Consider the following 17,928-nt stretch of genomic DNA (forward strand, 5'->3'; position numbering starts at 1 on the left):
ATTTTGTTACACAATATAATCTTGAGAATGCTATATTTTGGAATTATCAAACAAAACAAGTGGGAATCAGAACCATATTTTTCTTTTTTTTTCCCCCAATATTGAGCCTCTTGTACCATTGTCTTTACGCCGCTTTGCTTAATCCAGTTTATCCTCAATATAACTTTATGTTTCAAAAATTCAATTGATATAGACCTTTTGAATAAACTGTATAAAATTGTAACAAATACGGTATAAACATTATATATGTGTAAGTCCATAAAAAGCCTATTTTAATTGAATCAAATGGTTTAATAAAATAGTTGTGATATAATCCGTGCAAATATTCTACTCCTCTGATGAGTAGTATGCCATATTAGTTAAAACAGGTAGTATATTGCGTGTATTTTACGTGTGTTTATTTAGTTATTATATTACCGTTAACGTCAAGAAATTCTGATTCTGAACGTCTTCTGTTCGTGAAACAAAGTGTGCCCAATCTGCATTTCTGAAATATTCACTAAAACATATCTTTAAGAGGCTAAGTATTTGATGAGTGATAGTAGCCGCCGGGTCGGACAACGCCAATCAACACATATTTCCGGTAAGCAGCAGTACAGACACATCGCTTTTTCGTTGTTGTTACGAGCTTCATTATGTATGTAAAATTCACTTGAACATGGAAACGTTACCGATCGACGCATTCGCCGGTATGTACATGGTCATTCAATGTAGCTGCGGCCTTGTGATACACTACACCTGAATGAAATGTAACCATTGTACCAACCGTTAATTTGCAGTGTAAGGTTGTCTCTATATATCTTAATGTAGTTGTATTCTCGCAACCTTAAATGAACATATGAATATGAACGATGGATGATATAAAAATCACAGTCGAACTGGAACAATTCCAATATTGTGTTTTTTGTGTAATCAGCAATGACCAATAGCGATTTCCTAGCAGTGTAATGCCTTGTGTATTTTAATGAGTTTTATGCTATAATTATTTTCAATTGAATAAAACTCTAGTCACGTTTATTTTCTAGGAATACTTTTACTGACCGTTTATTCTAGTGTTTTTTTTTTCTGAACGTTTTTATATATTTTCTAAAAGAATTATTAGATCGTATTAACTTGCCTCAACTACAAATAACATACTAAACGGACATCACATAGCGAGGCATCAATGAATAATGTGTGTTTGATTCAAAAATAGACGCCAATTTCAGCACAGTTTTGTTTTTGTTAGGCATTTTGGGTAGTGATTTTTGTTAAAAACTTAAAAGTAATTGAATATTTAATTAAGTTATATTAACTTAACAAAGTTTTAGTACATATAATTTATTATTGATAGCTTTTTTCCATAACATTAATATGGTGAAATCATGAAAAAATGCAGACACTCAGATACAGCGTTTTCACATAAATTATAAATAAATAATGAAATTCTTTAAACATTATCAGCGAAAAATAGTATTGTCCGCTAGTCCATTCGCCTTTGCTTTATATGGTTTTACATATCTAACGACATTAAACATCAAATAATTATAAAAGTTGAGGTCCCCGACTTGAATGGGCTATTCAATGCAGCAGGGATGTAAAGCGGCTGAAAGGCATGCTTAAATAAATTTTACCTGATAGCATCGCAATTCAAATAAACAATTATAAAGTAGCATGTATTTCGATGTTATTGCAATATCTACCAGATCAATAGAATTACAACTTTCTGAGGCACCATATAAACAAATAATATACAATTATCATTTACATGCCTTCTTGTTGACAATATTATCGCACAATGTTTCAATAAATAAAACGCATATGGCTCAGGTGCACTATAATACATGTGCATGCAGGAATGGCTAGTTAAAACAAATACTGGCATTTGCATGGCTTTCCCAGAACCGTTTTCTATTTGTCTATCCGCACAAATTATATTCGGACTGAATACTATTCACTTTTTGACTGCAGTCTTATCGAAACTTCCTTAAACTGGCATACAATCGTTTGAACTGCGTCATTCTGAAACATTTACTTCTAATTTTACAATTTTAGACAGCGCTGACTTGCCTTTAAACATGAATGTACTCTGTATTTATAATTTCATGCATATTACCGTTACAAACAAGATTGTCAGTGAACTAATATGCTTAAAGATTACGCGCTTTCTGAATATATTCGTTAATTGATAGCGTGGGAAAAATATGAGATAAAACTCCTTGAAGGATCAACGGACCGCAATTAACCTATGACCCTTAATTCAGTAAGGTGGTTGCCTTCAAGCGTGTTTAAATTTCGATAAATAATTCGGTGCCCATATTCTGCATACCAATTACAATCATACAACAAAATAAAAATAACTATCCAAAAAATCATTCAATCAAAACGACCCGAAAATATTACTATGTCAACCCCGTAAGGATGTTTCCTTTTATGTGTCTTCGAATTTCGATAATAAAGTCTTGAAATATCGCGCGAAAACAAAAAGTCATTCGAATAAGTCAATGTGTTTGCGAGTAGGCTATGGTTAACCAAGGTATCGACGTCCCAACATAACATATTAAAACCATGCAGCAATGCGTCAAGAAGTAAAGTCAAGAAGACAAAATAATTTACAAATGAACAGTTGATTTTAAATAACATCTACTAAGGTACGAGGTCTGACATTTGTTGCAAACAGAGGTAAGTCCGAATTCGAACGTAACAGATCAGATAAATAACGTAATAAGTAATCGTAACAGAAATATTGAATAGAGTGTTTTATTTTTATAAATAATTTGTTAAATTTGATTTGTTTAAATAGTTCTTATCATTTCAATTAACCAAACGAAAAATTATGTAAATTCATACGAATATACCGAGTAAGTGGATTTTTTCAGTACTGGATTCTTTATAAAAATAGATTGGACAACTCAGATTCGTTTATCTCATTGGACTATGGAGTAAAGCCTATGTGCGTAACTAGATTTTATTTAAACTTATATTTGTATTTTTAACTAAATCGTATTTTTTCTTTTAAATATATAAACTATATCAAATTGATATATTTTTAGGAAACAGCAATTGCGTTCAAGGTATTTTGCGATATTCGTAATGCAACATTTTAAAACCATAATACAACCTACCGCCGGTCGTAACAAATTAGCCATACATTATGTTATTACGTCTTGTAAACATACTATGTTTATAAAGCGGATGGCGGAAATGTATTGTGGAGTTATAATTAATAAAATGTTGTTTCTGTAAAGTTAACTGGATGAAAGTTATAATAATATATTTGCATTTAATGTAATAGTCCATGTATAACTTTCTCTTTAAGTCGTATCGTACGTGTACATAAGAAGATACCGTATTTGAAATAATCTGTTTGAATATATATGTCTTATATTATATATCTGTTACTGTAGTTCGAGATATTTATGTCAGCACTGAAAGTTATATAAATGTTGGCTGACCATGTGTTGTGATCGAGCAGCTGCTGCCATGGCGAGTTATTCACCGAGCTCTAGTCCATCACCGGTCCTTCGGACCCCTGAACAGTCTAGTGTTAGAGGTCAAGAGACGTTAAGGGCCGCTCCACCTACTTGGAAAAAAGTAAGTGTATGATTATATGAACGTTAAAGTAGTGTTGCATTTTTTGTAAAATAAACATATGCATTTAATGTGAGTTTTGGATAAAGATAAAAAAGGTCAAGAACATGGACTCAATAAAGGTAGACAGAAACGTACAAAGATGAGGTATCCCCACGCTACAAGAAGAAGATTATGTTGGAGAGTCAACGGACCCAAACTTGCATTCGTGCAAGGACTTTAGCAACGACTTAATATCGGATTCTACCCGCCATCCAATCACCCGCCATCCCGCCATTCTACAATATGATCCAACATCATCAATCTATGAATCATTCAGGATATCACGTTCATTAAAATATCTGTCGAAATATTGCATACGGTCGAACAACACGTAGACAGAATACACGCACGAGTAAAACAATTGAACATTTATCTAGTACGATAGGCACACGAGTCCACAACATCGTAAGCAACATACAGCGCACAAACAGCGGCGGAATGAAACAATAATACATATTTAAGATACTAATTCATGTGTAACATCTTTTCCTGATAAGTGTTCCGACATAAAAGCTATCTTATCAGGCACACAAAGCAAAACTAGCGAATGAGAAGCAAAGACAGACGACCAAGACAGCAGAAGTACACAGGAACACTTGAATCTCTATGGCTTAAGTGAAGCCCAACAGGCAACATGTGGGTAGTTACTAAAGCAAGTCATGTCTGCACCTCAAGAAATATTGACAACACAGTACTGTACTTGACCAGTTGCACAGGATAGATAAACCACATCAAGGCAAGTAAATGCCGATCGTTGCCGAATTCCAATACTAAACACAAAACGAGCTAGTAAGATCTACCGCGACCAGAATGTACAACATCCTAAAGAACTAATTCATCAGCAGCGGCAACCAAAGATACTATACCCTTCTTAACAAACGACGTCTTATGAGAAACGTGTTTAACCGCAAACACTCATAGCGAAGCAATTTGTATGGTAGTGGTCCCGATTCATCGTGCGGAACCACAGCAGTGACAAATTCACAGAAGTATTCAACTAGGAAATGCATGGGGAAATAATAACTAACGCTTGAAATATGAACAGTCTAGTAAGGCAATCAATACTGACAACTTTACAAACTTTATGAATAATATGATAGGAACACGGACTCATTCAGGGCACAATACTTATATAGAAAAACCCGAATACGCGGGTAACATCTTTACATCAATCACTGTCATGGTACGAAAAAACATTGCGTGTTATTGGCGGCCGTAGTGTGTATATCCACGAAAAATGTAAAAGCAATATATCAATTGTTGTACACAATTGCTTTGGAATAGTATGGATGAAAATAAAGAATGAACTAGTTTTTCATAACAAAGATTATTTTGTATGTACTACATACCTCCAGCTAACTTAAAAGGATAAATTAACAACGACTTTGACTCTTTTTCGAAAAAAAATCGAGAAAGGAATAAACCATTATGAACCGTTTTATATTAATATTGATGATAGCTTTAATGCAGAGGCTATAAACTATAATTTGCAACATAAATGTCACGATATACTGTGTGCATGATAACAAAACTATTGATAATTTGCTTTTACGTAATAACCTTGATACGGTAAAAGATAACCACGGACACATATTTATTTCAATTTGTAATTTTAACATCATGTTATTGCGAACGAATGATTTAAAAGGAAAAATAAGTCAATTTACTTTTACATCATCACGCCGTCTCAGCATCACTATTTTTTTGTATGACTGTGTTAAATTTGTACATGATTTAATTATACTGGAATGGGACCACTTTTCAGATAACGCAGTAGTACTTTTTTTAAATAAAAAATCATACAGTAAACAAACATGACATTTAATGAAATTGCGCTCAAACTTAATTATTGTTTTTCTACCAGGTATGGGTACAAGTGTTTAGTAAATGATGACTCAATAATTTAATAAACGTTATTATTTTAAAAGCGGCAATGCGTCAGATCAGATGAATATGCTCAAAAACTTCATGCATTACAATGCAACACGTTTTTCCCGTATAATCTTCGCACGCATTCACTCACCAAACGAGCAAAACCACAATTGCTCAACAAAGACTAAGCGCGGAATGCACATTTAAAAGTAGTTTTGAATATGAACTATACTTACAAATAATAAAGCAGAGTAAATATAAAATCTCTTTATGTATATTCTGACTTCACAAAACGTTGAAATTGAACTAAGGCATTTTTATAACAAACATAAAGACGACACAAATGCATGTCATTCTCATTTACTAAAAAACGAATATAATTTCATGACAACATAACCTGTATGTTTTCAGATGAGAAGGAAATACCTTTAAACTTATTATTGCAGATGACCAAAGATAACACAATTTTAGATCCTCATGTCCAAACAAACTACAAATTAGATGAAATACATAATTTCATGTATGTGCTCAAAGAATTTAAGAGATGAAAACTATTCCAGGGCGTTATCCATAAAATGATTACTCATCACAAACTCGCTAAGGTATTCTCATAGACTATAGTCCACATGTTTGTGTTTAAATTTACTAGCGATATATACTTTATGTATATGTGAATAAATTTGTCAGTCTTAAGTATACATTTTGTAATATCCGTGTGTTGTCTTTCATACAGGTATCTGATATACATGTATATACTTAAAGGACAATCTTTCTAAACTAATTTAGTGTCACTGGTGCATACATATAGTTTTTGATAGACCGTGAGAAGTTTATCATACTATCTTTTACGTGGTTTTAAATTTGTCATTGATTCAAGTGTATTTTGCTTTTTGAACATGCCGGAAAAAATATATACGTACTCAAGTTGTTTTTATTCAATCAATAATTACATAAACACAAAATGTTTAATATTTCCCACTATAATTAATGAATTTTAATATTGTATTCTCCTCATTCGTATAATATAATAGTCTTCTAAGCCAGATGAAGATTTGTCTTTACGATTTAGGTTTGATGTTTTAATGGTAAACTTTACTACTAAAATTAATGCTGTTATTGTTGTTGTTGTTGCTGCTGTTATTGTTGATAGTGTTTGGTTATGAACTGTTTTAATTTTTCGTATAATTATTTTCCAAATTTGATTATCTTTAAAAAAAACGAAGTAAATGTAAATTGTGTTGCATTTATCAATTCCTAGTACATAAACATGTGTGCTTGGTCAAGCCTAACAAACGGTTTATATCTTCATGAAAACATGAATCTTTTCATGCACCAAATATTTGAAGTAAATATTAGTCAGTGTCGATAATCAGACATTTTTTAGATTAATAAAAGAGAATTGCCAGCTACAGACGCCTTGAATGTGAATCTGTTTAAGTGGATAATGTGTTGGCGTATACAAATGCTTATTAACAAAATGCTCATAATTGTCTTGAGTTGGTTTGACCGTGAACAGTGGGTTTACAAAATGCAATGGTACTTTGCTGTATTATGTCGATACTGTTTAGTTTTTTTATCATAAAATATATTCCTTGGAATGTAATGCTTTCTGCATAAAACCTTAATCCAATCTTGTGGCAATATTATTTACTGCTTATTATTGATTTGCCATGAAACAAATAATATTTTTGAGCAATTATATTATTACTTTATCAGTATTTATATGAGCTGGAGATATACCAACATACACTTTAGTAGATAAGCTTGTGATTTTATCATGCACAAACAATAACGTGCGTAGTAAGTCATACATAATCTTATTCGTTTCTTTATAGTAAAAAAAGTAGTGTTTCGGTTTGGTATTCATAAATTAAAGTATGAAACGTTCTGAATAACGTTGATTTTTATTAACGATTATATTCCATTTGTCCCAAATAAACAGGTTTTAATGATTAATATACAATAAAACTACACAACTTCAGTTTTCTCTTTAAAACGAGTATATATACCCTTTGTGTTACATACTCTGTTTTAATCTTTAAACGTAATTTTCAACACGGTAAAATGTATCGACATACCGACAATCCTATCTCAGTTGAACAGTTATCAATGATTTATAGACAATTTAAATGAAACCGTTCGGTATATTCTTTGAAACGCTTTTTATTACCCTGTTAGCAATTTTGTATGAATGTTTAAAGATAATTGTTTACATGGTACAAATGTATCCACATTTCGACAGTTTTCATGTCTTACTAACTATTGGCAACAGTCTTAGCACGTTTCAACTAAATAGTTATGTTGTAAGCTAGTTAAAAATAAGGTATACTCAAGAAAAAAATATAGATTACAGCACCTTAAATAAGTGAACTTATTTCATTAAAGAAATTCTAAAACCCAATTTGGGTTTTGAACCACATATTTACTGACGTTGTTTTATAGAAAAATTAAACATACTCTTTATGAGGGTAAACTTAGGGCATATATTGTTATTTCAAATCCCAACATGCAGGGAATTAATCTTTTTTAGAACCCAAAATTAGCATTTGTAAATATGATATTAAACCGTTATATTATACGCCTTTTATACCTTAAGCTTAGTTTATATCGCGTGTGATAGTAAACATTTAAAGCCGACGTCAGAAAAAAGCCATGTTTTAGGTTACGTTATTCTTTAAAAATAGAAACTTGAATGTTTTAGTCATCCGGCTCGCGCCTTGTGATAGCGATCGACTTTGGGTCGTACGCGAGTGGGTACGCATGGCAGTTTCGGACGGACTTTGAGCGAGACCGGCTGGACATCCATGTCAACACGAAATGGTTCGAGGGTGGAATCATTTGCTACAAAACACTTACTGCGCTGTTGTTGAAGGTAGGTCGCGGTGTCTCAAACTATAACGATCGGTTTGTGGTCTGCTGTCTACAAATATGATACTTCGAGATAATGTATGTGCTTTCATAAAGAAAGATTTAACCTGCTTATAGTGAATGCAATTAATGTTTAAAACAAAACAAATGTATGGTTGTCAAACAGCCTGATATGTCGGTGGCCGAGTTCGGTTTTCAAGCAGACAAGAGATTCACCACAATCGATGAAGATGAAGACGACTGGGAGAACTGGTACTTCTTCCGAGGGTTAAGATGCTTTATGCGAATGCCGTTAGTAGTTCATCGATGTATTAATCGAATATGTTTTGTAATGTATACAAATGCCTGTTACATGGATTAAATGCATTATATATTTTAAACGCTTGGTGCAAAAGGCTATTGGCATAATTGAATTAGTATTAAAGAAGGTACACAACACTTTACTGTTACAGAGTTCTTTAGATGCAAATACAACAGTGGAAGACGCTAATGGTCGTCACTTGCCAGCTTCATTGGTCTTTGGAAAGTCCATTCAGTTCATGAAAGACCACGCCATAAAACATCTTCAAGAGACAGGACTTGCAAATATAGAAGAAGATACTAAATGGGTGATCACAATTCCGGCTATATGGACTGACCGTTCGAAGGGTTTGATGAGAAAGGCGGCAACGGAAGTGGTACGAACTGTTGTCGTTCATTAATTTTATCTTTTTATGGTACCATGTATCAAATGTTTTAAAAAGTGTTACATTGTAAATATCTGGTAAAAATTATTCAAACACTTTATTGCAATATTTGAATGCATCAAATATTAATTATATCGTACATGATCGCTTTAAAGGCGGGAATTCCAGCAGAAAACCTGACGATTGCTCTAGAACCGGAATGTGCGGCCATCTACTGCAGTCAGCTCACACTTCAACAACTTGAAATCGACGGTGATGGCGGAAAACTGCAGTACATCGCGGCACCGGGCTCCGTGCTCATGTTGGTGGACATGGGAGGTTATAAAGCGTTAAACTCATTATTAATCATGTTATAACAATAAAAAAAAAATAATTCTTAAAAAAACTTATAGTTATGTTGGGCAATGTGCAAGCAGAAAACGTTGTTCAGCTGCATTTGAACGTGATGCATTGTTAGAACACACTGTTGAATAAAAGTTAGATAAGTAAACCATATGAACAGTTTAAACACACGCCATTGGAAGTAACCTATTTTTTTAGTACAGTGCACTTATTTTCGTTCATTATATGCCTACCACAAAACATAAAACATCTAAAAGAAAAATAATAACTTGCTGTATGTATTTCAAGAGGCTAAAGGTTTATCGATTGATAGATTTGTATCATATTTCTATAATATATTTTATTCGATACTATGATATTTTTACTCGAGTGTTTCAAGTGGTGAAAAATAAAAGTGGAAATTATCGGTTATTATATTTGCATTTGTGATGTAGCTTATTGGAGTCCCAATGTAGGTTGGTGTCCATGACGCTTTCTATGGTCTTTAAACAGGTTTTAGGTTTATGGAAGAAACTACTTATACATTTCTCAAGCGATTAAATGAAAACTTCAAAAAAGTCATTACCATGAGGTGCAGATGGGTTTTTAACAGTTTCCTCGTTGTCCGAGGTATTGAACGAAATTATGAAATAAGTGTGTCGGTAATTCAAAAATGCTGGGCTCATATCTGTACATGATGGCGTTATATTTTTTTAAATCCTTAATAGGTTAGTCTTCAACATTAAAAGAAACCAATCGTAATATAATTATAATCTAGGAGGCACAATTGATGTCACAACAGTTCGAGTAAGCGAAAGAGGGCACATGGAACACGTGCAGATGTCAGGTGGTGGACCATGGGGAGGTATGAGGATCGATGAAAAGTTTTTTATGATGCTCAGAGACCTAATTGGCCAAGAAGTGTTCAAAGAATTTGTGAAAGATAATAAAATGGATTACTTCGATCTTCAAATGGAGTTTGAAGCACAAAAACGACTGGTAGGACGTGATATATGATACTGTTTAATTCGTTAATTTAAACCTTGATTAAAGGTAAATATTTGTTAAATAAAACAACTATATTCAAAAAAATAATAGCATAAGTTGTGTTGTCAAAAGTCTGTTTTATAAAAATACAACTAAACCAACAGTATTTATCATAATAATTTTTTGAATTGATAATTATGCAGATATTTTCGTTAAAGTAACCGTGACACTATAATATATATCATTATATATATTTATGTTTTAAAAATGTATCGATGTAATATTTTACAGGTCAAACACCCCAGTGACCCCGATTCAAAACAGCGATTTCAATTAAAATTCCTGAGCTGCTAAAAACTTTGTGGATAGGAAAAACTAACAAAACCATTTTGGAAATTATGGAACAAGATTATATTAGAGGAAAAGATATAAAGTTCAAACATTCGCGCCTATCATTTCCTATAAAAATCATCCACGACATGTTTGATGAAGGTGTTGAAGAAGTTCTGAGTTTCACAAAAAAGATTCGTTTGTCCCCCAAAATTAAGGAATTGCCTATTACAGCGCTGATTGCTGTTGGAGGTTTTGCGATGTCGAGCTATGTGATAAAAACACTGAGACAGGAGCTTGGTGAAAACAACATCCCGGTTGTTCGTCCTCAGATCACGGAGTTGGCCGTCTTGCTCGGTGCAGTACTTTTTTGACATAAGGAGGACATCATAACTTCCCGAATAATGCCTTACACGTATGGCGTGTCGTGTACCATGGACTTTAATGCGGAAAGGCATAGCATTGAACACAGATTTGAAGACGGTGGGAGGCTTTGGGCAAATAATGCGTTTCGGAAACACGTTACTCGCGGTCAGGCTGTTAAACTTGGAGAATGGATCGTCGACAAGGATTACTTCCCTGAAAGTGATGACCAAACTTCGGCGACTATCTACGTTTTTGCCTCCGATAAAACGGATACCAATCATATTACTGACGAAGGTTGTCAGTTCGTGGGTCAGTTCGACGTGGAGTTTCCGAGAACTGTAGCTAAACCGATTGCAAGGAAGGCAGTTACAGAAGCCATGCGATTCGGAGGCACGGAGTTAGAAGTAAAAGGAACAAGTAATGGCGGGGAAACATACAAGAAAAAAATAAAATTTTAAACTTTATAAAATCGATGTTAAAGGCGTGATTTTATTTAGTGATGTTTATGACACTAATTATGTCGGGCAATAAGTACATCCTATATTGTATGTATATATGCTTGGCATGTACTTAAGAATTATAGCCGGGATTAAACTTTAGAACGAATACTGTTTTGTTCCGATTTTTTAAGTATAATCATTGAACTTTTTTTATATAACTTTACCCCAGTCGTTTTGATTGTGTACAGTTTGAAACTGTAATCCCACTATTAATTTCTAATGTGTTATTATATAGGCCTTCTGTAGTAGTGAGTCATTGGGTTACGAACTATTTTTGTTTGAAAATGGCATGGTATATTCACAAATGCAATTTGAAATATTTTTAAATGTCAAATCTTGTGTTGTTTTATGGTTTTTTTTCCATAGTTCTCGTTCTTGATCTTCATATTCAAAGTAAGAGTTAGGAATATTTACGATGTGGTTCACCCTTTACGTAAAACACTTCGACATTCGCAATTGTCTTATATTTTAAACTACATAAGACAATCCAAAATGTGAGGTATAAGAACAGTTTATTTGTTTAGTTCCTTGAGCGTAAATGCACCGATGATGTGAAAATTTAGCATAGTAGCATAACTGTGCTTATGCAATCAAACCAATTGGATATTATATGCATTCAAAGTACGATTCATGCTTGTGTTTAGTTTTTGATGTGAGACAGCTATGTGTCGATAGCGTGTTATACTATATTTAAAGTAATAATTTCGGGCGATATGCTTTGTAATCATTTTAATTGTATATTATATATATATATATTTATATATATATATTTATATATATTACAAATTTATATATTTGTGGTAAGTCCATATTTGATTGCAACAGTTTAAAAATGTTTTAGAATAAGTACACATGTATTTGTTCTGTGATACATACTAATATTATTGTGAATATAGTGTTTATAGTTTTTGGCTGCTTATTATGTTGTTTTATGTTGTAATATATGATATTAATTACGTTGTTAGCTGTTGCCAATGTTTTAAATCAATGTATTTACATGAAATACTACACAAGTCCGCATACTTGTCTCTATGTAGTATGAATGTACCCTTTTCTACACAACCCAATTACCAAATTTCACTGATCAACAAACGCATCAAAATCTACTAACATATTTATTCCAAATGCATCCTATTAGAAGGTCCAGACATGCTTTAGTCCATGATGAACTAGGAAACATATTTCGACAAGAATCTTGATTCTAAGAGTTTCCTTATTAAACCTGTATTTCTAAAAACGATACTTAACTCAGAGAATTCCAATATCAATATCTAATGAGAATTAGTTCAAACAATAGCTTTTTACTGCAACGCGGGCTAAAACCCTCAGATGTTTGTGATTTTTGTTGCATGGTTATTGACTAAAATATTCATATGTTTAGGGAATTCACAACAATACAACTATTCTGGCATGATCTTAAATTGTATATGGAATTTACATTAATACATATAATGTTATTAACTAAACCTACGAAAAAATGAGTGTTTGTTATATTATAGATCTTAACTAACCAACATCAGTAACGGTTAATTTTATTACATTATTGGATTTTTTTTTATTTTAAAAAATACGACTCAACCAGAATCCGACAATGCAAACCTTTAAAGCTTACCTCCAGCGTGCACTTAAACTGGCAGAAATTATTGCTACAATGTATAAGCAAAAATAAATTGAATATATTTAGAACAAATTTTCAAACGGTAAGCGTATATACAAATACATTTTGGGACATTATTTGTGTGCGCATTTTGTTCTCTTTTTTCAATATGTTAGTGAAAAACCTCTCCTTTCATCCCACTTTTTCTTTACTTCTTATGTTGTTAGTGACACATTATCTGAATATAATACATTGTATAGTTTTTCACGCCATTATCGCGATTGCAGGGTCATTATAAATAATTATTTATAATCGGCCATCAGAATGTGTGCGCGTGACGTTCAACTGGAAAAAAATGGCGTCAACATTCAGTCTTAGCCACAAATCAACGAAATAATCAATCATAATTAGATTATTTAATGACAGGTAGCACGCAATTTGGATAATACACATATCGATTGAAACTGAAACTCTGCTTCACATTAGACTTATGCCTTTTTTTAGCTTTAACAGGATTCACCAAACAGCAAAATGTAAAAAGTAAAAGACAAACTTACTTCTATGACAACTTTAATCCGATGCTTATAATAATAAAATAACAACGATGTGCAATCCGTTTTCTGTTACTCTACCCTTTTATCTATATTTATTTTGAATCACATTTTTTTAAACGATTGTTGCGAATGCTAACCACTGGCACCAAATACACGATTTACAAAATTGAATGTCAGACTTGTCGGAGCGATTACAAGAATTACAAGAATTTTATCAAAGCTTCAGCTTCAGCACGACAAATGCACAATCCGAAATACGTTTTTGTTTTCGTTCGATGCTTCAAAAATATTTATATAAACCTTTCACGTCCGAATAGCTAACACTGATGTTTTTCGTCACAGAAATTACGTCACAAAAATACGTCATAAATTGCGTAATCAATTGAATGAAAAATAAAAGTACGGAAAGCTGGTTCTGTAATTAATTTTAGAAAAGGCACAAAACAAAGTAAGATAAATATTATAGACTTTACTGTATACCTAAATTACATAATTACATAAAACGCCATATAAAAGTCGTTGATCTATTTTTATATTGTTATGAAAGCGATTATATGTAGGAATTATCGAAAACTAAACAACTAGATTTGATTCAACGTTTTAATCAAACTAGTAGGTACATGGATGACATGCTAAATTTAGATAACCCATACTTTGAACAATGTTCCAAAAAATCTACCCTAAAGAACTAATCCTAAATAGATCGTGTCAATCCGATACAGATGCTGCGTATTTAGACCTACATCTAACTATTAATAATATATGATTTAGACTCGTTAATATGGGACGACTTTAACTTTTTAATTTTCCTTTCCTAGAAGCATCCCTAAAGATCCATCCTATGGAATTTACATTTCGCAGTTGGTACATTACACCAGAGCATGTTCATGTGTTAAAGATTTAAATGATCGTAATCGTATATTAACAGAGAAATTCCTCAAACAAGGTTTTTTTGTATTATAACCTTCGACGTAAATTGGCTTAATTTCTATCAAAGTATTGTGATTTAATTTCAAAATGTAATATTTCTTTAAAATGGCATTTTACTTACAGAATTTCCCACACATCATTTTATGGAGATGTTTTGAAGCCTGTTCGCAAATTTAAATATCTTTAAGCAAATGTTTATATCAAACTTTTCAATTTAATTGACTCATTTTTATCAAAAGGATATGATGCTGATGTACTTAAAAACACATGCTTGTTGGTTGTCGATTCAATATATCTTTCTTCTCTTAAAATTTTGAATTATTACTGTAATGACTATTTTATATGTTTAATTCTAAAATGTTCAATTAACACAGCTGGTTTAATTGGTAATCCGATTGTACAGTTCTTCCCCTTTAATATTTGTTTATTTTACAGTACTGCCCCTTTAATTATATTGGAATGAGTAACTGGTGACGTATTCATGTCATCGCTTCTAAATTACCTCATCCGATCCACTTCCACTGTTTTGGCTAAATGCATAGGTCATCGAGTTTATATCGTTCGACTTTATTAATATTTTCTCTTGTTTGAGTTACCTTTAAGCAGTCACATAAACAACCAAGCTATGTAAAATGGATCTTTTACCCCCTATATTGCTGCTTCTTCATGTATTTGCACGATGATGCTCTGAAATATAGGATGATATATTCTTAAATCTTTTTGTAAAAAGAAGGGATGTAGTTGACACTTGTTCATAATTTCATTTCATCGTTCCTCAAAAATGTGTAACTCTGGTCTCCTTCCTGCAAGTGCGTAAGTAAATGATAATTGAATTGAATGCGCTTTAACTCCCTGTTAGTATTGTTTAATTTGAGTTGCAATGCTATGAGGTTAAATTTAATTTACAAATATCGGTATCATGAATATTGTTGGGCAAAGTGTGAGGTTGAACGCTCTTAAACCGGTTCAAACCCCAAATGCTTGCATTGACCGTTCCAAGGCGGTTACCCCAGCTTTATTCTTCTGTGTGTGTATGTTGTTTCGTATTGTGTTGTTTCGTACTGTTATTGCACTTGGTCAGTCACTTGCAATAAATAAATGACAAATAACTTGTATGTAATAAGAATGAAACAATTCTCCAGCATTTGGAGTTTCGATTCTGTATATTCAAAATCCTATAGAAATTCAATTGTAATTCCTTGATTGGAAATATACTTCATTACTCTTGAATCAATTCATTGTTAAACAAGGCACTTGAATCAACATTGTCTTGCACCATTGGTTTTGTCACCAGTTAATGAAGGGTCGTTTCATTGACCAAATATAACGTGAGGTGTGACAATCAGTTGTTAATAGTGTCTTTTTACCAATACAACGTTTTTTAGCAAGTGACCAAAGTCTGTATACACGCTTACACAAAAAGCAGCGAAATAGTATATTACGAAACAGAAAGTACAATAACATATCAAGATATTAAACGCACTAGTTAAATAATCACAACTGGGAAAACGCCTAGGACCGGTCAATACAATGCATTAAGGACTTAAACCGTTTAAATCAAATAAGCTAATAAATTGTGAGAATATGTTAATATACATAGACAGTACGAACTCTTATATAAATGAAATTATTATCAGCTTTACAAATACGGTATAGTATTGGTTCGTACAGGTCATTTAGAAGAGAAAGTACGGTATCGATTTTGCAGGGGTTTTAGGTTTAGGGTTTAGCGCGAAAAATCACGGGTTTCACGTTATGGGTTTATATGAGTTGCAAATCTACTAATTTGCCATTCGAGGTGTGTTTTTGATAGGGTATGTGAGACGTTTCGATTTTTCTTCCCCCGAAGGACGGCATATAGTGATCGGACCGTCCGTCTGTCTTTCCGTTACACTTTGCGTTTAGGTTTCTGCGTTTAGGTTTCGAAAAATGCTCATAACTTCTATGTCGTTTCAAATAGCAACTTGATATGTGGTATGCATGTGTATCTCATGGAGCTGCACAATTTGAGTGGTGAAAGGTCTAGGTCAAGGTCATCATTCAAGGTCAAAGGTCAAACAACAAATCCAAGGCAAGTAATAAGCTTCAAAAGGAGATAATTATCTGTACCTGCCAAATGATAAAAAACAACTAATAAATCAAAGCGGCGCAGTAGGAGGCATTGTGTTTCTGACAAACACATCTCTTGTTGTACATTGTCACTGGTAGAAATTCAGACGGGGCAACATATAAAATTGCGTTTTTAATTCTATTAATTATATGTTTTCGACAACCTGTACAGAAGTCCCTTTAAAAGCTACACAAATTACCCTACTACACATAGATATTAATGTCTCCATTTAACGTTTCTGAAGATCTATTTTAATTGAGCTGCCAATTGATAAACTGTTGCGTGGTACAAATTAATGTCCTTTCCAATTTCCTAAGCGCTCAGCTGCTATGAATTGTTGAAGTATGTGAACCATTTCCATGTATTGTAGCCATAATTTTGCAGTTCTGGATTTGGCTACCTCTATTTTGGTTTTGTCATATTGATCCATCATGTTGGCTATCGTCAGGTTGTCAAGCAGTGTCTCTGGTTTGGTTTCTTTCGTGAGAATTTTATCTATTAAGTCTTCAAAAAAAGTGTTATTGTTTGCGTCAATATCAGGTTGTGTATCAGCAAATGATTGCTCAACTAGCAATGTTTCTAAAGCATCATTTACAAGAAGATGTCCTCAGATCGCTCTACTAATCGCTTTACCATTTAACATGTGACCTACTGCATTTGGAGCATACACAGTTGAAAGAAGTTTTGTCAGTCCAGTATTTTCCATTAATTTACCTATACAGCCTAGGAAACTCATTTCTGTGTGAAATCCACCAAGTCTTACAATGATATCCTTTACATCACTTCCTTCAGGTTCGTTGATGACAATATTCAATGCCTTCCAGTGGTTGGTCAAAAGTTACCACTGGTGTTGTGTTCATCTTTCTTGATTGGCATTCTATGAAGTACAGGGTTTAATATATACAAGACATGTCACTAGGATTTATGTCTAACATTGGCATGAATACTACGCTTGATTTTCCAGGATAGTTTCCTGTTTGTACTAACTGCATCGTCTCTGACCAACTTGGAAGTTCAGGTTTTAAAGGTCGAGCTCCTTTAATCAAACAGTTCAATTCTTCAAGCTGATCTTCAACATCGTCAATACTCGACAACTTTTGAAAAAACATTGATTCCATTTTGTTTGTTGATTGTTTGTAAAATTTAATATCAATTTTTCCAACAGCAATAATATCTTCACAGGTCGTATGTATGC

General features: G+C 32.9%; 1 protein-coding gene across 2 annotated transcripts; it reads left to right on the forward strand.

The window, feature by feature from the left end:
• The first annotated feature begins 2,863 nt into the window (after nt 1-2,863).
• Nucleotides 2,864-11,648, forward strand: LOC127860656 (heat shock 70 kDa protein 12B-like). Of its 2 annotated transcripts, none has more exons than XM_052398903.1 (7): nt 2,864-2,932; nt 3,455-3,573; nt 8,186-8,356; nt 8,805-9,029; nt 9,194-9,356; nt 10,138-10,358; nt 10,638-11,648. In XM_052398903.1, exons 2-7 carry the CDS (start codon nt 3,463-3,465, stop codon nt 10,698-10,700), a joined length of 954 nt encoding a protein of 317 aa, XP_052254863.1. In that variant the 5' UTR covers nt 2,864-2,932; nt 3,455-3,462; the 3' UTR covers nt 10,701-11,648. The 2 variants fall into 2 exon arrangements, with proteins under 2 accessions (XP_052254863.1, XP_052254857.1); XM_052398897.1 differs by having other exon boundaries at nt 2,884-2,932; nt 3,387-3,573.
• The last annotated feature ends 6,280 nt before the right edge of the window (nt 11,649-17,928 follow it).

This window comes from Dreissena polymorpha, chromosome 1 (genome assembly GCF_020536995.1).
Source record: "Dreissena polymorpha isolate Duluth1 chromosome 1, UMN_Dpol_1.0, whole genome shotgun sequence".
In the NCBI taxonomy this organism is placed as follows: Eukaryota; Metazoa; Mollusca; class Bivalvia; order Myida; family Dreissenidae; genus Dreissena; species Dreissena polymorpha.

Excerpts from the sequence above, each read along its gene's own strand:
- LOC127860656 (XM_052398897.1), top strand. The coding sequence starts at position 3,436 with ATGTGTTGTGATCGAGCAGCTGCTGCCATGGCGAGTTATTCACCGAGC. Across the intron at positions 9,357-10,137 it reads CATGTTGGTGGACATGGGAG|GAGGCACAATTGATGTCACA; the intron begins GTTATAAAGCGT and ends ATTATAATCTAG. Across the intron at positions 10,359-10,637 it reads TTGAAGCACAAAAACGACTG|GTCAAACACCCCAGTGACCC; the intron begins GTAGGACGTGAT and ends AATATTTTACAG.